The sequence below is a fragment of the Phacochoerus africanus genome, chromosome 11 (genome assembly GCF_016906955.1).
Source record: "Phacochoerus africanus isolate WHEZ1 chromosome 11, ROS_Pafr_v1, whole genome shotgun sequence".
In the NCBI taxonomy this organism is placed as follows: Eukaryota; Metazoa; Chordata; class Mammalia; order Artiodactyla; family Suidae; genus Phacochoerus; species Phacochoerus africanus.
Window position 1 is genome coordinate 22,897,422 of NC_062554.1, and position 23,269 is coordinate 22,920,690.

Here is a 23,269-nt window from a genome sequence, read left to right on the forward strand (position 1 = left end):
TTTAAGTCCATGAATACTAAGAAAAGAAAAACACTCAAGGAGCTTAAGAAATAATTATTTTTAATCTATATATAAACATAATTCATACCCAAACATGAAGTTCTGCCAGAGTTCTGGCCGTCATAACACGTCTTAATTTTAGTTTTCTATGAGAGCTCTGCACTGCCTCAAAAAGTAACTATCTTTTAATGGGTCCAGTTAGCATAAACAATCTAATTCTGTGATACCTACATTTAATCAAGTACAATATATAATCAACATTTTATCACCCAGAATTGTCAAGTTGTTCATGAAAGCTTTAAAAAAAAAATTAGCTATTTTGTTTAATGTGTAATAGCTGTCATAAAGCAAAACTTAAGTATTTACTTTTCTGCTACCTTAATGCATTTCCATAAACCTTTAAGTCTACAACTTTAATAAGGGAGGCCAAGTTAAGAGTAACAATTCTGCTTTGTAGCTAAGATAAGATTCTAAGAGAGTGAGGGCTATAAATAAGGTACAATTCAGTCGTAACACCATACCAACGCCTTATAAATAATCAGCAAAGAGATGTTTAACATGATTGCTTAGTCGTATAAAATGGTGAATTTTAACCAAGTTGACACCTTCATATCCTTATTTATGTTTCCTACACTCTTAAATTATACTGCTTGACAAGCAAGTAGGTACTGATGTAAGTTTTAAGTCCAATTAGTTTTAAGCAATTCTAATTGGTTAAGCAATGCCTATATTCCCCATTACCTACTCAGCACACGATCTTGAGTTAATCCCCCTACAAAATGTAACTGGTAATTGCTGCATGGAAAAAGCAATGCAGAGCTGCATCTCTTCCGTAAAGATTTTCAAGTATCATAGGAACACAAACTCATGAAAAACTAATTAAAAATGTGACATTCCATCTTGCTTTACTCATTAGATGAAGAAAGATGTAAAAACAAATGCTCTTTTACATTTCTCAGATTAACAAAATATCATACTAAGAAATACTGTAACCGTTATGAGCTATTTTCTAGCTTCTTCAAGTATAGGACACGACTACAGTTCTAATAGTGAGGAGAAATGAACATCAATCTTAGGTAACTCAAAAGGGAGATGGGAGGCACAAAAAGATAAAATGACTTTGGCTTCAACCTACTACAGACCCTGAAATGCCAGATTCGATAACAACAACAACAAGAAAACAAGAGTACAGCAGCAAGTCACCACTTGACCACACGTTAACAATTCGGAAACAGGCAATAACTTGTTTTTTTCCTCAACTCATTCTGCTGTATCTTCTTTTTGTTTTTCCTGGTTTTTGGCTGCAGGCAGTTCAAGGCTTGCCCACTGCATAGGTTCAGCTTTTCTCATGGTGATCTCAATCTTTGTTGCCGTCATAGTTACATAGCTTCGCTTTACATCAATCACCTGCAACGTATCAAAGAGAATTACTGTACACCTGGGTGGTTTTATTAAAGCCAAGTATGCCCAAACAATAAACAAGATTTCATGTCTATGCCTTTGGGCTATTCTAAATCCAAATTTCAAGCTTCTAAGGCCATTTCTAGATTTAAACTTCTTGGCAAGAAATGATATGTTACATATCTACTTTGCATCAATGCTTACTAAAGTACTTTTGTTGTACAAATGGTATTTTAAATTTTAGGGAAAATATTTGCTGGATTCTTAATACTTACACCCCATAATTTCACATTTTGATGAAATTCCTTCTCTCCTTCAAATACGATGTGTACATTTAACTGAAAAATATGAAGTTGATTAAGTGATCAAACAAAAGTAAAGACATACTGATAATAAAAAGATAATGACAAAAATCACTTAAATTATTTTAAGGAACTGGAAATATTGCGCCTTTTCTTTCAGAAAACCATTAACGGTAAAGAAACATTGAAATAATTTCTATACTCTTAAATCTGTTGAGGTTAGATTCGTGCCCCAGTATGTGGTCAATCTTTGAGAATGTTCCATATGCGCTTGAAAAGAATGTACATTCTGGTTTTTTCGGATGTCCTGAAAATATCAATTAAGTCTTTTCTATTGTCATTTAGGATCTCTGTTGCCTGATTTTTTCTGTCTAGAGGATCTATCCACTATTACTGTACTCCCATCACTTTCTCCTTTTATGTCTGTTAGCATCTGTTCTATCTATCTGGGTGCACCTGTACTGGGGCATATGTACTGATGACTGTACTATCCTCTTCTTGAATGGATCCTTTTGTCATTAAATAATGTCCTTTTTCTTTACGGCCTATGTTTTAAACTCTATTTTGTCTGATACGAGTAGTGCAAATTCTGCCTTCTTGTCTTTTCCACTGGCATGAAATTATCTCTTCCCATCCCCTCACTTTCAACTTATGTGTCCTTTGCCCTAATGTGAGTCTCTTAAAAGGCAGCATATTGTAGGCTCTTCTTTTTTTTTATTCAGTCTGCCACTCTTTTGATTGGGGTAGTCCACTGACATTTAAGATAATTATTGATAAATATGTATTTATTGCCATTTTAAACCTTGTTTTTCAGTTAATTCTATTTTTCTCCTTTGTTCTTTTTTTTTTGGTTGGTTGAGTTCCTTTTATTTTATGCTTGTGTCCTCTTTTTAGTTTTTGCGAATGTACTGTTTGCTTTTCATTTGTGGTTTCCTTGTTTTTCAAGTATGCTAACACCTTCCTATATCTGCTTGCTTTAGCCTGATAGTCACAAACACATTAAAAAAAAAAAAAGAAACTAGATTTTCTTACTTTCCTTTCCCACATTTTATGATTTTGATGTCCTTTTTTAAACATCTTCACGTTCATCTTTTTGCTGTTCCTCGTGTTTATTGTTGCTTTCACAGTAGGAGCTTTTCCCCCTTTCAGATCCGTATACTGGCTGACTTAAGTGATTGCTTTACAACTGTGATTTCCTCCATCCTATTACTTTTTTATTTAGAAGAGCCCTTTTAATATTTTTTTAAAGACTAGGTTTAGTATTGCTGTACTTTCCGCTTTTGTTTGTTGGATAAATAATTTCTATTTTAAATAATATTCTTGCAAGGTAGAGTATTCGCAGCTGCAATTTTTCCCTTTTAGAACTGAATAATCTTGCCACTCCCTCCTGGCCTGTAGCGTTTCTGTAATCAGCTGATAGCCTCATGGGGGTTCCCTAATAATTGCTGCCTTTAGGATCTTCTCTTTCACTTTTGCCATTTTTATTATAGTATGTCTCGGTGTGGGCCTGTTTGGGTTCAACTTGTTTGGGGCCCTCTGTGCTTCCTGGATATCAACATACCTGTTTCCTTTAGACTTGGAACGTTTTCAGCCATAATTTCTTCAAATATATTTTCAATCCCCTTTTCTTTTTCTTCTCCTTCTGGGATCCCTATTATGCATAAATTGGCCTGCTTTATATTATCCCACAGATCTCTTATATTGCTTTCATGTTTTTTCATTTGGTTTTCTGTCTGCTGTCCTGATTGGGTGATTTCCATTATTCTATCATCCAAGTCACTAATTTGTTCCTCTGCAATATTCATTTTGCTCTTCAGTGCCTTTAACTCAGCTTGTGTCTCTGCACATGAATTTTATAACTTTTCTTGGCTCCTCCTTGTACTTTCTAGTTTCTTTCTAAAGTAATCTGCATTACTGTTCATATCTGCTCTTAATTCCCTCATAGTCACCCTTAATTCCTTCAGTATTTTCACTGTAAGCTTTTTGAACTCAGTGTCTGTTAGAATGCAAAAGTCTGTTTCTTGGTTTGCTCCTTCAGGTAAATTCTCCTGTTCTAACTGGGAAAGGTTCCTGAGTTTTTTCATCTTGCTTACATTTTTCTCATTCTGTGAGTTTAGGGAAAACAACTACTGTAGTTTTGGAGGGTTACTTACATGCGAGAGCACCCCTTCGTATTTTGTGAGGTCTTACTATTTATTTTTGCCATGAGGACTGCTTTTGATTTGGATGCTTGCTGTCTCTTTCTTCAGTGTGTGCAGCCTATTATTCTCTTGATAGCACTTGCTTCCAGAGAGAGGGCAGCAACAGGCAGGGCTAGTACCAGTGCCTGGTTGCTGAGTCCTTCCCAGTAGCAAGGATGCACCAGAAGGTGGCACCAACTAATCCTGGCTGCAAGGCCCCGGGAGGTGGTAGTAATCCTCAGAGAGGTCTAGGTGGTGCCCAGAGCATTTGGCAGTGGCAGCTTCAGGGCATGTGTGTTCCCAGGGGAGTGACAGCAACAACACGTATGCTCGGCTGCAGTGCCCTCCTCTGTGCTGACATCTAAGGTGAATGGGGCCACAAGTGGTACCTGTTCACGGATCCCTAGTGGTGGCAGGTCACATCCACCTCCGGAGTCTGAGATGAGATGACTGGTGGTTTGCCCCCACTTCCTACAGACCAGGCAAGATGTACCCTGTCATGCTTAGCCTGCTCAGGAGGTGCCACCACCCACAGCTGACGCAAGAGGAGGCTGTCACCTGTAGCCCCTGCAAGAGGTACTTCACTGCCCATGGCCCTGCCCTCTAAGAGTCTGTGTGTGCATGGAGAAAGATAGTACCATGGCCATCTACCCCTCCTCCTCTTGCCCTCCCCAACCATGGTGCCTTGCTTCTCCTGCAGGCCCAGACCTCCTCCCAGGTTCTCTGGGCTGTGCTGCTCCACTCACCAGCCTCTCAGGCTGTCTCCACACAGCCAACCCTAGTCCTCTCCCCTGGAACTGACCTCTGGAGCCTGAGCCTCAGTGCCCAGCCCCCTTCCACATGTCTCAGGATGTGGTGTTCTGGGAGGTGGTACTGACAGTCTTGTGTGGTTCTCTGCTTTGCCCTCCTCAGTTCAGCTGCTGTGCTTTTCTCTGAGGCTTTGAGGTCCCTCCATCCCAGCTGAACTCGTCAGTTAGGTGGCTTCCTGGGTGTGGGTTCCTTTCCTCTTTCACAGCTCCCTCTTAGGAGTGCTAGTCCATCCTGATTCCTTTTTTGGAGGTTTAAGGTCTTCTGCCAGTCTTCAGTAGATGTTCTGTGTGAGTTGTTCTTCATGTAGTGTTTGTTTTGGTCTTTTTGTCTTTTTAGGGCCACACCTGTGGCATACGGAGGTTCCCAGGCTAGGGGTCTAATTGGAGCTGTTGCTGTTGGCCTACACCAGAGCCACAGCAGTGTCAGATCTGAGCCGCATCTGCAACCAACACCACAGCTCACGGCAATGCCGGATCCTCAACCCACTGAGCAAGGGCAGGGATCGAACCCGCAACCTCATGGTTCCTGGTTGGATTCGTTTCCACTGTGCCATGACGGGAACTCCCTAGATTTTTTTTTTTTTTATGTATTTGTAGGAGAAAGTGAGCCCCACATCTTACTCCTCCACCATCTTGACCCCACCTCAAGAAAAATTAACTTGGAATTTCATATTGAGAACGAAGTATCATTACTATTTGATAAATCATTTAGCTACTATATCTCCAGAACACTTCAGATATAACTTTACTATGCAGAAACTTTCATTTAAAATAGTTTCAAATGGGGAGGATGAAACGATCTTTTTGAAATGAAAGATGAAAAGATCTTAAATATAGCTCAAAGAAGATCAATATTTTGTAATACATTAAAGAATAATGTATAAATACAATTTTCACTCAAAGATATTTAGTGTACTTACCAACGTACTATTTGCCACTACCTGACTAAGTTCTGGAAGTGAATTTTTAGCATATACTGAAATGGTGACTTCACCCCCAGTCTGATGCCAGTCGTGTCTACATGGAACCACCTTTTTCCCCTGTAATATAAGAGAGACCTTATGAATTTACAAAGTGCCATACAATTAACCTCTTTAAAAGAGGAACTGACACATCTCAATTGATAAAGAGCAATACACAACTGAGCCCTTAATATTTTTATGCAAACAACTTCTAAAGCTCTCATCAGGAAGTTTAAACAATGAAATCACAATACAAAGAATCTTTATAGTTTTATGATTTGAAGTGAGAAAGTTGTTTGCTTATTAGCAGAATAAAGCAGACCATCTTAACCTCATGCATAGGAACTTAACATTTTCTACAAATTGAAATTTGGGAAAAAATAATTGACTAGTTATAACCATCTCTGTTACTGAATTTGTACAAGTAATTTGTATAGGAGAATTTGTACAAGTAATCTTTTGATTACTATTATGGAAATAATTACTACCTATGAGTGGTACACTGCTATATCAACTATTTTAAAGAGACAAATTGTGATTTGTTCTATAACTGAGGACAACTTAATGCAGGAAACTGTGAGACACTACTGTTTTAAAAAACAGTATTTGTATTTTCATACAAGTATACTAACTTAAATTATTTACATCAGTTAGACTTTTTGCTGTTAGCTATTAACTTAGGCAATTAAGACTTGATAACTACATGCATTAAAAAAAAACAGTTTGTTTCGCCAAGGGTCACACCCTGAAAACTTCTGCATAATATAATATTTTATTTTTTTCAAAGCAAAACTTTCAAACTTCTGGCCCTTGGGAAAACACAAGGGGATTTGACTTCTTACTAATTCCTAGAGGTTTTGTGGTAGATAAATTACTATAATCTAATGGAAACTTTTATAATACCTAATCCATGTGCTATTGAAACTCAGAAACTATAAAATATGCAAATGTGGACTAAAAGAATTTCTGAGGTAACTTGAACATAAAGACACATACAGTGAAAAGCTTCACTGTCTTGGTTATTAGTGCCAATAGAGCACGTAAAGCTAATATATTAGTAATAGCTAACAAACTTATTTGGCAATAAATTCCTTCCCTTCTTGCAATTGAATGGGATTTGGGGGGATTATTTGCACAGCCACAAGTCTTTTAAAATGCTGTCAGGGGATTCTCTTGTGGCACAGTGTATTTAATCCCTGGCCTGAGAGCTTCCACATGCCACAGGCACAGCCAAAAAATTAAAAAAAAAAAAAAATGCCTCCAGGGAAGAAGGAACCAAGGATTTCTCTTTATTTTGATAAATTTCCTGGTAGCAAGCAGGTTTTCTCAAAAATATACCAATGAAACAAATCTGCAATACTCCTCTTTGGCCACTAGATGGAGAGTTTGTACATCTGTAAGTGACTCGATGTCAGTAAGTGGCCAACAGAGAATCAGAGGTTAAAATTATTAACACCAAATGAGTAGAAAAGTGACTTTTAAAAAACAAAAAGCAGGAACAAGGAATTATAGCAAAATATTCTTCAATTCAGGCAGGCCTAAGTATTTCATAAAAATGTATATACTTATATCAATATACCTAATGGCTATTTTGATCAAAGACTGATGCTCTGGGAGTTTGACTCAGATTAGTTTTTAGACTCATCAAACTTTACTGTGTGATGGAGAGAAAAACTTTTTTCTTTTAATCTGAAGAATAATCTCAAATCTCTTCAAATTCTTCAAAATGACTCAGATAAATACACTCCAATGTGCTATTTTGAAAAGGCTACTTACAGCATCCTTTTTAGTCCATGCGTGTTTCCCTGTCGTACAGCCCTCCTGGGCTAAGAATGTATTAAAATCAGAAGTTTTTCTTCTACAACAGCTCCAGTATTTCATCCTTTAAATTATTATAGAAAAATTTCAGAAGTAAAACCTCACAATCAATTAAGTTTAGACGTTACAGCTGTAAATATGACTTAAAAATCAATAAATAAGCACGCAACTTTAGTGTCTTATAAGTGTCTAAGTTACTAAACAGTTAAAACTACCAGAAGACTCAAGTTTTAAAATCACAATGCCATTTACTGTAACAATTTTGGAGTTCCTAAGTGAAGATGCTCAAAACCATCACAAAATTCAAAATCAGCTTTTCACTGATAGTTGCATTCTGGTTTCCTCATGAAGCTACCACAACGTGTTATGACCAAAGACTGAAAACCTTCATATTTCAATAAACCAGGAAAGTGAGAACATACAAACTAAAAACTCATGTTTACACAACCTCTGATGGTCAACCCCCAAATTAGGCGAAATCCACTCTTGCTTACTTGAGAAAAATCTAACACCAGAACACAAAAATTACAGTAAAACTCTGGGTTTAAGTCCCAAAGAATATGGCAACAGTGGACGATTTTAGCACAGTACTGGGTTCCTATAACTACAGTGTAAAGTATTAAGAGAGGCCCTCAACTGAGGCCTGTGGAAAAGAATAGGTTTTCCCAGAAGCCTTAGTGCCTCAGGGCCCACAATTCTAAATGTCCTACAATGCACAGGACAACCTTTCCACAAAAAACCCATTCAACTCAAAAAGAAAGAGTATCACACTGCAATATAAGAGAACAAGGAAAAACATGAGGTTTGAATCACAATGGCCACTTAACCATAATCTTGTTTCAGCTTCCCACATGTAAAAAGAAGACAAACCTACATTTTTAGGTTCTTGTAAAGATCATATGACAATATAAGTAAAATACCTAACACTGCTACGTAGCAAATAATGTTTAAAGGCATATGAACATTTTTAACATCTACCATAAAGGTTCAATTAATCAGATGTAAGTTACCCTTCATGGAAAATAGGTACTCCAGAATGATATACACAGACTTCTTCTAGACTCTGTGGACCCTGATATGTCTAAAAAAGAAAAAAGATAAATAATATTAGTTTCATATCTCAATGTTAAATTTCACATATATCTGCACTGGTGGCCTCTATGAACTATGAAAATGCCCAAGAGATAACAATTACCTAGAACATTTATAAATGCACCCCACGCCATTCCAATAAGGAATGAAAAGTGATTCCTTTTTGGATATGTTTTAAGTTTCAGTTTCCTGTGAAAAAGGCAAATAGAAAAGTCGGCAACAGGATGTATTAAGATACTCTCAGACTTCTGGGTATGAGAACACATCCCAACGTATTCAGTATTTCTACGAATTTTCGGAACAATATTGAAACCACAAGATTAGTACTCTCAACAGGAATACAGTTATAGCATGACTTATGTGCACAGTAAACTCAGTGTGAACATTATGAATTAATACGGAAAATCTAATAAGCAATTTTGGAAATTCTAGAGTGACGACTTCTTATCCCTACAAAGGGTAAAATGAGCTGCAGACCTATATATATATCCAGGGTTTGTCTGGAAGATCCGGGCCCAATTGCTGCTGTAGATGAAGGCTCTACAGATGAATTCACAAAAAGTTAAGTTAATAAAACACAGATGCAGCCAGTAGTATATTCTCTATTTTGGTATTTATAGCAACCATTCTACAAGCACAGAAAATGAAATTCTGTATGTTTACTTTTTGTAAATTCAAATTACTGGATGTGTATACCCTAAAGGTATTCCATGGACACACAAAACTCGGCATGTATGAACTTAAATCACTATTGTTCCCCAAACCTCCTTGATGGCAGCATATCCACACAGTCTCTCAAAGCAAAAATTCGAAGTCCTATTCAATTTCTTTCTACCATCTACTCATTAGTAGTCTACCACAAAATCCTGTCAATCTGACTTAAAAACATAAGAGTTTAATTTGCTAAATTTCCTCATGATCACTAGCAGATTTTAGGCAATGAAACTATGCTAACAGATGTGAATTCCTTTCTCTGCCTTCAATTTCTGGACTCCATTATCTAATTAAAACACATATCACTCTCCTGTTTAAAGACGTTTAATTACATCGACCTCACACAATAATAATCAGTTCCAGGTGGACTGTACACTTAAATGTGTCTCTACAAATGAGAAAAAAAAACCTCTTAGCCCTAAAATTTCAGGTTCCTTAAACAGGACACAGAAAGCTCTGGTCAGAAAACAACAAACTGAATTTCATAGCCTGTTTATCAAAAGCATTATTAGGACAACGAGAAGTTCAAGTGTCTCTCTCTGACAAAGTACTTACAGCCAAAGCATACCAAGAATTCCTACAATCCTTAAGAAGAAAATCAACTTAACAGAAAAACAAAAGATTTTGGACATTTCACAGAAGAGGATATCCAAATGGCCACTAAACATACACAAGAGTAGTCAACATCATTAACGGGAAAGTGCAAATTAAAACCACAATGGGAACACGCCATATCCGCCAGAATGGCTACAATATAAAAGACCGACGTTACAAAATGTCACCATGGTGCAGAACAAATGGAACCAGCCTCATACACTGTAAAACTATGTGTGAGTATCCGTTAAAGCTGAACACATCTCTGTACGCCACAAACGAGCAACCCCATTTCTAGTCAGATATCTAAAGAAATGTATACGTGTTCAAAGTCATGCACAAAAATGTGTATAGTAGCATTAATCAAAAAACGTTAAAAGACTGCATTTGGAGTAGATAAGCAATGAGGTCCTGCTGTGTAGCACAGGGAACTGTATCTAGTCACTTGCGATGGAACAGGATGGAGGATAATGTGAGAAAATGTGTTATGTGTGTGTGTATATATGTGTATATGAATGGGTCACTTTGCTGTACAGCAAAATTTGATAGGACGTTGTTAATCAACTATAATAATAATAAAAAAAACCCTTTAAAAGACAATAGAAAGGATAAACTGATTGGCACATTCAAACAATGGTATATTTTAAAGCAATGACAATGAACAAATTACAGCTCCATGCAACCAACAAACGTTGTATTAAACCAAAGAAGACAGACACGAGGACATGTTCTATGATTCTTCCACGTTACACTCAGAAGGAGGCAAAACTTATCTACGCTGATGGAAAAAAGGGGTTACCTTTGGAAGAGGAAATAATGAGAGGAGGTATAAGGAGGGCTCTGCTTTGTGAAAATCCCTTACTCTTACATAAGTTTATCTTTACATGTGGTTAATGTTATATTTCAATGAAAAAACTTTAACAAATGTCTTCAGCAGCTACAGTGACCTAAGGAAAGGGCTGCCTTTCGAGCACCATCAAAGCCCTTCAGCATCCAGCTCCTCCTCTCTTTTAATCTCAACTTGACATCAGCAGTTTTTACAGCATCATCACTGAATATTTTCGTTTTCTGTATATTATGGTTATCACCTCTGCCTGGGATATCTTTTCCTTTTTGTTTATTTATAAGACTGTCATTCACTTCTCAACATTCATCTGGGATACTGTCTCTCTGATCTTCCTACCACTAGCACTATCTCCCTCATCCCAAGAACGAGCACTCTCTTGGATCTGCTACTTCCACCCTGTACGTGTGTGGATGCACTCACACTTTCAGCTCTAAATGAGCAAGGTGATGTGGGACTTAACATGGAAAAAACCGAAAACCTGCCCCCAACCTCAACCCCATTTTCTCCTTCTCAGTTAACAGTGTACCAATCACCTAGATGCCTCACTTCCAGTTCATTAGCATGTCCTGCTAATCTTTGCAAATATCCTTCTACACACACTTGTCATGTGCCAGACACTGTTCTAAGCATTCAAAAGACAGCAGAGACAACAAACAGAATTCTTTCCTTACATAAGTGGAAGAAGGGGAGGGACCGTTAGAGGGGACAGAGTATAAGCAAAATAAACATGTAAAAAGCAAGTAGTATTAGGTGCTAAGTGCCATGGAGAAAAAAAGGAGAGTGTGGACATGTTGGAGCGTGTACAGTATCACAGAGACCAAGCAAAAAGAAGTCTCACTGACAAGTCTGATTACATCCTACATGTAACCACTTCTCAAAAATACATCCCAAGAGCTGATTTCCTTCCTGATTCCACTCCTACCCCCTTAATCTTGCCACTTATCCGCCAAATGTATCTTTTTAAAACTCCTCCTTTATGAAAACAATGGCTCTCTAGTACCCTTAGAATAAAGTGCAAACCCCTCATTGGGGCTGGGAAGGACCCCCATAATCTTGACTACTTCTCTTACCCCTCCTCTCACTCCTTCCGACGGTCTCACCGACCTTTCCTGTAATTTCTTGAGTAGCCAAGCTCTGGAGCCTCTACACCTAATATTCTCACATCTCCTCCAAGGACTACATAACTCATTTGCTACGCTATTCGGATTTCCGATTTAGTGTTACCGCTTCAAAAAGGACTAACTACCCTGGCAGGCGTATTGAAATAGCTTTGAGCTCCTTGTGTGCTTTCCTCAGAGACTGAGCCTCCCAACCATGCTCACAGCCCTGCTCCACGGCACAGTGCCCAGCACCCAACAGGCACGCAAATGTTTGTTCAACTGAGTCAGTAAATTATACTCTTTTCTCAAAATTAAAATCACAACACAACACAAATTTTACAACATATACCTTTGAGCATCCTCCATTTTTACATGAGGTTCCAACTTTAATTTCATCACTGTCTTCCTCTAAAACATAGAAAAAAAACTGAATTAGAAGCATTAAAACACAACATTTTGTTGGTCAGAAAACACTGAATACATTTTATATCATGCACAACGAAACAGTGAAGAAATTTAACTGTTAGACAGCAATGAGTCATAAAAGAAAAAAAATTTAACAAGTTCCCATTTTTAATAGGCCCAGAATAATCCACATATTCATTCTGTGGTATTAATGACATTTAATAAACAAAAACAAGTTCTTTACTACAATGTCCTACTTTTTATATTTATATACAGTAAATTATACTGCTGTCTCCTTTAGATAATTAGTTAACTGAAAGAAAAATACGATGCAAAACAAAACCTTACCTTTCTTATTTTCTTCATTCCCTGATGACAGTTTAAGTTTATCGAGTGCTTGTTTTAGCGAGGCAGATATTTTTAATTCCAAATTTGTCATTGGTTCATCTGGGCTGGAGAATTTGGAAACTTTATTACTACCACCATTGATGTACCAGAATACTTCTTTGTACTAAAGATAAATATACTTAAGCGCCTACTTATGAAATAAAGCTAAATACCTTGTGCATGAAGTTGTTCTTATTAGAATATATTTTTCAAATAACTAATAATATATATTTTGAAGTTTTAACAGAAAAAGTTCTGATATTGTCTCAAATAATCATATTATTGTCAACACGTTAAATTATTAATCAATGGAGTTCTTGTTGTGGCACAGCGGAAATGAATCTAACTAGGAACCATGAGGTTGCAGGTTTGATCCCTGGCCTCGCTTAGTGGGTTAAGGATCCTGCATTGCCATGAGCTGTGGTGCAAGTCGAAGATGCGGCTAGGATCTGGTGTTGCTGAGGCTGTGGCATAGGCCTGCAGATGTAGCTCCAATTGGACCCCTAGCCTGGGAACCTCCATTTGGCTGCGGGTGCGGCCCTAAGAAGCAAAATAAATAAATATAATAAATAAATAATCATAGGGCTAATGGGAAGGAAGTTAAGACAAAGAATCCAAAGTTGCCAAGATGACAAAGGAGGGGGCCATGAAGTACCTTTACATTCCATGCCTAAGCAAAACACTGAGCACATAATACAGACAATAAGTATGTCCTAAGTGAATCCGTATCCCTACTGACGGGGAGAGTTCCCTTTATGTGGACATTAGCACACGCATCTATAAATTCAGATACAAACAGATCACAAGGCAATTTCAGTAGGGCTAATAAAACAGTTATAACAATCTCCCCTAATATTTCATAATGGTTAAATGTTGTATGTATAATTTAAGGCACTCAGTATTAAGAATGTTAATAAATTCAGCAATGAAACTAAAAATGCTAGCTTATTCATTCTACATCCTTAATGAAAAAAATGACTGAGACAGGAGGCATTAACAAAATACATAAAAACTTATATCCTTATAATCTGTACAATACTAGCCAATGAATTTAGGATAAACTAATTTCCCTCATGTTCTTTTATGTGAACTTATTTTAAAAAGTATGAACACATACTGACAATTACAATAGATGCCACTGAGATACTCTCTCTCATGGTTATGAATAAGGTGGATATAGAATAAAAGCGTTCTATATAGTTTGGTTAAATAAACAAAACTAACATCAAAAAAGTTTCTTATATTCTTATCTTGGTCGAGTATTATTTAAGACACTATAAACTGGTTTATATAAGATCAATAAAGAAAGGAGTTATAAAAAGCCTATGCCTATCAAGTGAATAAAAATATCAACAAAGGCCACGTTTAAGGCCAAAAACCATCTGTGTTTTAAGTCCTGGATACTGGTTCTAGGACAACTCAGTACTCAAGGGCAACGTGATGAAGACCAACACGCTTGTGCGGCTCTGTAGTAGAGTCTGGTGGACCAGAAGGTGAATGTGAAGATTCTGTACAATTCTACCGTAAAACGAGCAAAAGGAATTTTAACTTCTTTTTTCAACACAAACTGATTCCCTGACAAGGACAATTCCTTTACAGAATCCCATTATACCACAGTGAAAAAGATACACACCAAGGCACAAGAAAGATGTGTGGCTCCCCAACCTTGAGCATAACTGTGATGGTACAGTGAGCAAAGCTGCAATGAAACTGTACTGTGTATATGTCCTTGAGTTGAGGGTGAATAAAAGTGAAAGGTGTTATCTAAGAGAAAACCAAATGGTTCAAAAGTTGGTGACCTACGTAATAACTACAAACGATATGCAAAATCATAAAATGAAACAAATGCTGTTATTCAAGTGTCACAAAAACGTACAACTGTGCAAAGTGTACCTTGGCCTTTTTATTGCTTCTACTGGTTTAGGGGCTTGAATGATGTGTTCCTGAAATCTGGGTTTCAACTCAGATAGTTCTTTCTTCTCGGTAGTCTTGACTTCAGGTTTGACTGGTTCTGGTGGCTTCTCACTGTTATGCCTTCCTTTCGTACAGCCCTGTTGGTGAAAGATACTCATTCACTGACAGTTACCCTTTCATCTACTTCACATGTCATGATACAAATACTACTTTTCAAATTCTTTATTAATAAATTCAAATGTATATCTTCTCCACTTTTTATCACATTGACTTATTTTAAGAAACTAAAAGTTAAACTTCAAACTTGCTATATATGTAAGTTCTTAGATGTGAATTATGCATTTTATTTTAGCTTTTTTTTCTTCTCCCCAGGGCTGCACCCACGGCAGATGAAGTTCCCAGGCTAGGGGTCGAATCAGAGCTGCAGCTGCTGGCTACAACCACAGCCATGCTAGATACGAGCTGCATCTGCGACCTACACCACCTCTCACAGTAACACCAGATTCTTCACCCATTGAGGGAGGCGAGGGATCGGACCCTTACCCTCATGGATACTAGTCGGATTTGTTTCTACTGTGCCACAACAGAACTCCTAAATAATGCATTTTAAAAAAAGGCAATTACACTTAAAAAATATCTTATTCTATTAAAGGTACAACATAAACCTGTTTATAGAAAACAAATTCTGGTGATCTCCGACAGAAAATTCTACAAATTACTCATACGAAAGGGCCTCCATTTGAGCTTCAGTTCCTACCTCCTTGTATGACCTTGGGAAAGTTAGTTAATCTCTTTAAACCTCAACTTTTTCATCAGTAAAAACGGAGGCAACGGCAATTACGTATTTGTTGAAGGGATTAATAAAGCAATAGAATACTTCCCACATCTAACAGATGGGGAGCATACAATAAATGTGCATCTTTTCCATTTTCCATTGAGTTATACATACATGTTACCATCCCTAAAATCATAAGGTCAATGATATGTCTTAATTAACAACTTCAGTTTTCTTTCTTAAGAGCACAAAAATTATGGTACATCTGGATCTTAGATATGATAAAAGTTTATTGTTCCTAACTGAAAATTGTTGCCTGATGCTTCCTTCTTCCAGATGTTCTTTTAAGACTACGAACATCTAACAAGGACCAACAATACAGAATAAGGAACTATCATGAAATAACCTACAATGAAAAAGAATCTAAAAAAAATAAATATTTACAAATACATATAAATAAAACGGAATCACCTTGTTATGTATCTGAAACACAATGCTGTAAATCAACTATACTTCAATTAAAAATAAATTAAAAATAAATAAATAAATTAAAAAACTAAAGGAAAAATAAGTTATAGGAAAAATTCTAGGCTGTAATTTTTGGATGTAAAGGAATAAAGTACACTGAAAATGAAAAAAAAAAAAAGATTACTAACATCAAAAACAAACCTAAACTGACAAGTGGTTAATTAATATCTGAATACTTTAATCTCTAAAACAGATAAATTCCTTATTTTAAAGGCCACAGAAGGGAAGTGAGCTCCATTTTGAAAGAAAGGTACTTTCTGTAAGTTAGCAAGGACTAGTCAACAGATGTCCAAAGTCAGATTCCTCAAAACTAGAGTTCCCCATAATATGTACTTTGGGGAGACAGTCTAGAAAAAAAACAAAAACCATTAAATACTTACTGCAATGCTTAAAAAATCAGAAAAATCAGTTGTTCTTCTCTTACAGCAAGACCAACCCTAAGAAACATAAGAGGGAAAAAAAATGAAAACTATTTGCACAAAGAAGCATAATCTACTAAAACACCCTACCTGCACTCATTTCCTTGAATCCTAAAGTGACCTGTATATATAATTTCATAGTTTTAAAATGCCTTAGTCAGTGAAATGATTTTTAGTCTCTGATTTAAAAAAATGAATTAAGCAATGCTACAAGTGATCTGTGTTGTCATCCATCATGAATGGAAGCACCTTAAAATATGGAAACAGAAATTGCTTCTGTTTTTTCAAGATTTTATTTTCAGAAGAAAAACATTTTATAATTTCTAAAAACATTGGATACTTTAAAGGATCTAGGGAGTACGTGAAGTGCTTTACTTTAAAAATCCAGTTACGTTAAAGATACCAATTCCATTTCCCAACAAACTCAGCATACCTGTTTCTCAACGTAAGTATTCTACTTTCAGAAAAACATAGATCAATTAATGTAGCAGCTTAAGCATTGTTAGCTCTTTTAAGGTTAAGTGATCTTTTCAGTTGGAGGCATACAAATATAGAAACTGTAAGGCAGTTGTGAGATTTCTCAACAATGAACAAAGTATCAAGTAGCTAAGCCAAAAAAATAGCTTTAGGTTGTCACCTGCAACTCCAATGTAGTAGAGAATAAGGAAATACAAATGTGCAGTGTCCAGGCTTAGGATGTCTCAAATTCAGACTAAGGGCCACCTTCGCATACATCCATCGGGGCCTCACTATTTTTCTCAGTATAGTGCATGAAGAATTTGATAGCGACTTTTTTTACAATATATAAAGTTTTTTAAAGAAAATGTTAGATATTCCATAATTAAATGCTCCTTTATTTTGAAATTTAATTCTCTTACTCTGAATGGAGATATAGATGAAATATTACTACAAAATTAAATATAAGGTTTAATTAGCATTGATAATACAGTCACCAGAAAAGTTATTCTATAGGAAAAAAGGCTTTATTGTCTTAAGTTTATAGAAGAATTACATCAGATATTCTGGGAATATTGGGATACACATATGACATGGACCAGCTGTCCCTAAATGCCAATCTGGGATCTATGGCAACGCTCAGTAAAACGTGAAAAGGAAGGATAAATTAAGTATGTGAGCACAAGGCTGAAAACTGTCTTTTCTTAGGGACTGTCCTTTTCCCTGAATATGCCTCTCCTAACGTGAACATTAAAATGCATATTCTTTTGTCAATGCGATGTTTAACTTCTTACTTGGCTAGATAGAAAACTGGCAACAGCAGACACTATATTGATTTACATATTTTGCCTGAAATCTACTAGGCGGTGAAATTCAGTTGTCTTACAAAGTCTAGGTCTTCAACAAATATTTTTAGAGACTGTAATAAAGAGTAGAATTGGAGCAGAGAAACAAAAATACTGCAAAGTAAAACACTGTTTAATTAATCAGAGTAATTAACAGTTGGGCATAAAAAGCAGCAATGGACTAAATGACTAGAGAGTTAGTGATATCATTCCCAGCAGCAGCCAACTTGAAAGGCGGGCTATTTTTGGAATAAGAGTTCACTTGAGAAATCCTCTGTGGTTCCCGATGACCCACACAAATGAAAATATGTTGTAGAAGTCACTGGCACAGAGGTGACATGAATGAGTTAAGGACAAGAATGAATGAAATGAATGAGAGAAACAGGAAGCCAAAGACTGAGCAGTGAAGCATGCCCGTGGTTAGAAGACAAGAAGAAAACATCACGGGGAGAAAAAAAGGAAAAAGAAAAACGTACAATAAGAGAATCAAACATAGGCAGTCCAGGAAAGATAAAATCCCCTCATCCCCAGCAAAAATAAATATTCCCACAAACCCAAGTTCCATCCCCATAAAAGTCTGTAAAGAGGCTAAAAAGACAGAATAAATGTTCAGTAGGGCAAAGTGTGACCTAACTCCCACTTATATCTATTTATTCTGGTTACTTAGAACCAGATTAACATAAACTTGCTATCTGCTTATACATCATTATTTACACTTGGCTAACACTTAAACACCAAAAAAAGGTTCAACTACTCCCTGACAGGTAAAATGAGAAATTCAAAGGGCATCAACAATATTTAAACACAGGACTAAAACCATGGAAGCCACACTGGAACATTTTCTTTTGTGATATAACGGAAAACGTACCACATTACAAATTTTAAAAGATCAATAAACCCAATACAAAAAACCTGGTCAAACAACGTTCTATTATTTCCCTAATTCTTTGGGACATCAAGGAAAACAGGTAGCATCTCTCTTCTGTATAATTTTACTCTAAACTTGCCTGTCTTGAGAGAGGCCCCATTAAGTGTTTATAACAACCTTTCCTAAAATTTTTAGGGCTGCTCTTTTTAGACAGCAACTTTCAATATACTGAAAAATTAAGACTCATTACAACTGCTTTCTTTTCCTCTTAAAATTGAGAAAGTGAAGAAGTGAGGGGCACAGAAAATGAGAGTTGGGATAGAAATAACAATTTTATAATTGGAAAAGCTCTTAAGATCACCATCTACTGTCTTCTTTGCCTTTAGTGGAGCACTTGCTTAAAGCAACCCAAAATGGTCATTAAGAAAGCAGAGTCACAAGATGAAGGAGAAAATGAGAAAGTAAAGATTTAGTATTACAGCTCAAATTTACCACACAAATGTGAAAAGAACTGAAATGTATCAAGCTCCTACCTTTAATGCATCATGAAAGACTGGAACACCTGGGTGGTATGTGCAAGCATCTGGCCAAAAACAAAGAAGGAAAAAAAAACCACTTTATAATGAAGAAAAATCATTATTTCCTCAGTGTTAACATATAATTCTTTTTCTGCATGCAGGTAATACTTTTCCTTAAAAATTTATTAATGCTCAAGTTTGATGCATGACACACACTGCTTAATATAACATTGTATAAAAACAGTAAAGGTTAAAATTCTAATTTGAGTATAATAGCTATAAATAAAAACACAGATTATATCAAGTATAACAAACTATATTTTGTATTTCTCTACTCTTAGGAGTAAAATTTGTTTAGTACCAAAACTTCAAACTCCAAGATTTTGATCAACTTAATTCTGTTTTTACAAAAATACTATCAAACTTAAGTGTTCTTATGTGCGATGATCCATAAAGGTTGCCCAAGAGAGTCCCTAAAAATATATCCTGCTGTGAGTCAACTGTACTTTAATTACAAAATAATAGTAAATAAAAAATAAAATACCTGTTGGGGGCCTCTGGAAGTCAAAAAAAAAAAAAAGGAGAGATATTCTGGAAGAATAGGTTCAAATTTAAAAAACTGATATAATAACTAATTGCTAATTAAGGTAGGTGTCAATTCCTAGATGTAACTCTCATTAAAAAGTTTAAATTCTATAATCTATTTTTTGGCTTGTCACTGATTGTTAGTCTGTATTTCCCTATCCCTTCTCCATTGTATCATCAATTTTTACTTACCTCTCTTAAGAAAAAGGACTTAGTATAGTTTGTAATATGGAGTATTACATCTTTTAAAAACCTAGATAATAGACACACTTATTCCTTAGCTAGATAGAACTATGAGTTTAGAAAAAAAAAAAAAAAAGGTCAGCTCCACACCTGTGCAGTTTTCTTATAAGGCTACTTTGTTCAACCTTTCATGTCTGCTTAGCTCTCAACTGTCTACTGTCTGATTCCGGGTGCTGCCTTAAAATGATTATTCCTAGTACTCAGAGAAATCTCCCCATAGCTGTATGGTTCCCTCAGGAACCAGATACTACATTAATACTATACTAGCTAGTGAAGTAAGAAACTGCTAAGTATTTTCTTGGTACAGTAAGTAAACCGCAGTTTAGAAAGACAGTTAATTAAGTGTAGTAGGGGAACTGAGGGCTGAAAAGAGAGGTTCAAAGAAGAGATGACTATGCAGAGGAATATGAAATTGAGAAGGGAATCAAAGTAGGGAACAGATAAAGTATTTCCAAATATCTAATTTACATACAGTCAGAGGCATAAAACGCAAAATGTCTGACACAGGAAGAAGCATAATCATAATGGACAGTTTTGGCAGAAGGGCAGCAAGAGTGAGTCAGATCCTAGCCAATCAGCTAATACAAACAAATTTGAAAATCACTGGTAAATAACAAGCAGATGGACATTTTCCTCTCTAGCCTTTTTTTTTCCCCCCCTAAATCATATTTGTCAGTTTTGCTCCCCCCATCTCTAACCTCCTTCCTAGGCACTGTACCATCTCACATGCTCAGAGCTGACCTCCAAAAATTGGCCATATCTGCCCTTAGAATTAGGCTGGTACATAACACCCTATAACCATATTGTCCACCTCAACAAAGTAGCAATCGACCCTTTCAATATTAAAGCAGACTATGTACAGACACTAAAGGCAACTTACTTTTTACACAGGCTACCAAAGGGCTTTTCTTCATCCATTTAAGTCTCATAATTTTCTCCCTAAACAACTCCGTATTAATATCACAAAAATGTGACCTACCTTTCCCTATGTATCCAGCCAAGGGTCTTATCAGGCATTTCGAAGGTAGAAAAGATTTTTTTCAAGTATCAATTTTATTCTTCTACCTAACAAGTAACCATGTTGCCCCGATGCTGAACTATGCTTCTCTATTAAATGAGTACAATGCACACTCTACAGGGTTGTGAAGACCAAACTTACTAGGTAAGTGTCGGAACACCGTCTAGCATATCGAAGACATACAATAAATCCTAATCGAATCTGATAAAGCGTCACTGCCTACGTTACTCACGGTATTAACTCACTTCTTTATCCTACTCACCAAAAAGTCAGTTTCTAGTCATCTAGTCGAGTCACTAACTTTCTCTTTACATCCTCACATCCTTTACTCTATACCTAGAACCTGTAAAGGACATTTAATCGCTTAACCCTGAAAACCGCAGAACACTAAAATGGGAAGGCCAATGCAAAAATACCCAACACCGCTACCAAGTAAAGGATGAATGCTATGCTTGGGCTGATGTACCAAAACTTAACAGCGTAAAGATACGGAATAATTTTCTTCATCAAGAACACCTTTTTAAAAAGACTGAAACAGCGAGTGGGTCAACTGTGCCAACAGCGGATCTCGAACAAATAAACTTCTATATTAATATAACGAGGCCGAACTTAAACGCTAGGATAACCCGACCGCTGCCCAATTCTCCCCCTCCTGCTTCTGTCCTCTTGTCCTCCTCCTGCGCCAGCGACACACACACGCGCGCGCGCGCGCGCGCTTCTGTCCTCTTTGCCTCTTCCTTCGACCCACTCAATTACAAAGTGAGCCCAGTAGCATCTCGTTAACTCGGATTCCGCTAAGAGACGCAGGTGGGGGTAGGGATAAAGCTGTTCCAAATGCCAGGTGAATTAGCGAGCCGACGACTCTGGGAAACACGTGCGCGGGTTGGGGGGGTGGGGACGGGAGGCAGAGGGGGGCAGAGGGGCAGTGGGCTCGGCGGCCCCAGAAAGAGGGATTCAGGTGCCGTTGCCAGGGCGCCTGCCGAGCCGCCCGGGGCACTCGGGGGGAGGCGGTGGGCGGGCTGGGCGGCCCGGGAGGGCCCCGGAGCGGGGTGCAGCGCAGCCACAGCTCGCGGGAAGACCCGGGATGCCCTCGGGCCCAAGGGCGTCCCCGTGGAAGAGGTGGAGGGAAGGGAGGGCCGGCAGCGCGCTTCTCTTACCGTCGGAATTCGTCTCAGGGTCGAAGCGCTGGCCGCAGCCCCGGTTGTAGCACAGCAGGGCCATTTTCTCTTCCCACCGTTACGGGTCCGGCCCAAACACGGGGAACCGCCAGAAGCTGCCTTTCCAACTCCCCGATCTCAGACACCGGTCTGCGGGCTGGGGCGGCTGCCGGCTTCCGGAAACGGCCAGTTCCGTTTCAGGAACCTTCGCGAATTTTCCGGTCGCGCAGGCGCAGAGGCGATGGAAAGAGGTGCCGGCAGCGGCGGCAGGCCGGGCGCAGGCCGGGGCTCCTCTAGGTGGGACTCCAGCGGGTGGCTGCTGGAGTCAGAGACGCACCCGGGTGTTTGCAGAAGAGAAACCTTAAAGGATGGAGATGAAGGCATCGGAGGCACTGACGCGCTCTCCCCGCGTCTCCTCACTCCTGATTGGCTGAGGGTATCTCGCGCTGCAGAGGGTCTACCCAGCCCCCTCGCGCATCAGTCTTACCTTTCAGATTATAATTACGAGCAAAGCCTGGTCGATAGCTCCTTAGCTGCCTGCGAAAGAAGTGTACAGTCATGCAGTATTTGCAGATCTTCTGCCTGGAACGTGATGGTTTAGTAAATGATGAGACAAATTGTGGACTCATCTCCCGTGTCTCCAGTGAACGGATCCCAGAAGCATTGAAGAAATGTAGGCATCGGGAGCAGTTTTAATAACGGAGTAATTGAGGTGAAATCACGTTGAAATTACAAAGCACTTGAAAATCAGAAAATAAAGTGTTGATCAGATAATGCTGGAAATGATCACTATTGCGTTAAGACGCCGGGATAATTGTTACTCTTTCATGTTAGCTTCCTTTTAATTAGTTTTCAATGATTAATTCTCCAATCCTGGACTCTCTAGTAAGATTTGTATCAAGTTGCGTCATAAAAAGTATAGTGATAACACTAACCGGAACTCGCAAACAGCTCTCGCTTCAATGTATATATTTACCAAACTTGCTGCATTTGAAATAAAAGTGGATGCTTCCCGATAACACTTACAGCGATCAGTACTGTCAGTATTTCTTAGGAAGAGAAACAAGCTATGCAATGTTTCTAGGGATCCCAAGTCTGTTAATGAGAAATGAGCTGAGTTCTCCCACCCCCCAGTAAAGAAGACTTCTTTTTTACATATCCGGTTGCTCCATACTTGAAGTATTAGATTTTTACGTAGTAATCCCAACGTAGATATATACAGTGTTGTATTCGCCTTTATTTTAAAGGACTATTTTTTGTTTTGTTTCATAGTCACGAATAAATGCACTATAACCATTCTTCCTTTCATCTCACCGTTATTATACATAAACT

The 23,269-nt window shown here is 37.7% G+C and overlaps 1 protein-coding gene across 1 annotated transcript; it reads right to left on the reverse strand.

Moving 5' to 3' along the window:
- Positions 1 to 43: 43 nt before the first annotated feature.
- On the reverse strand, positions 44 to 22,127 carry CHORDC1 (cysteine and histidine rich domain containing 1). Its single transcript, XM_047752372.1, has 11 exons — positions 21,938 to 22,127; positions 18,950 to 18,999; positions 16,209 to 16,265; positions 14,505 to 14,662; positions 12,573 to 12,676; positions 12,169 to 12,227; positions 8,483 to 8,553; positions 7,431 to 7,536; positions 5,613 to 5,732; positions 1,677 to 1,739; positions 44 to 1,407 (listed from the first exon to the last, which is right to left on the reverse strand). Exons 1-11 carry the CDS (start codon positions 21,999 to 22,001, stop codon positions 1,261 to 1,263), a joined length of 999 nt encoding a protein of 332 aa, XP_047608328.1. The 5' UTR covers positions 22,002 to 22,127; the 3' UTR covers positions 44 to 1,260.
- Positions 22,128 to 23,269: the final 1,142 nt, after the last annotated feature.

Excerpts from the sequence above, each read along its gene's own strand:
- CHORDC1 (XM_047752372.1), bottom strand. The coding sequence starts at position 22,001 with ATGGCCCTGCTGTGCTACAACCGGGGCTGCGGCCAGCGCTTCGACCCT. Across the intron at positions 12,228-12,572 it reads GAATGAAGAAAATAAGAAAG|AGGAAGACAGTGATGAAATT; the intron begins GTAAGGTTTTGT and ends TCTATGTTTTAG. Across the intron at positions 1,408-1,676 it reads AAAATGTGAAATTATGGGGT|GTGATTGATGTAAAGCGAAG; the intron begins GTAAGTATTAAG and ends GATACGTTGCAG.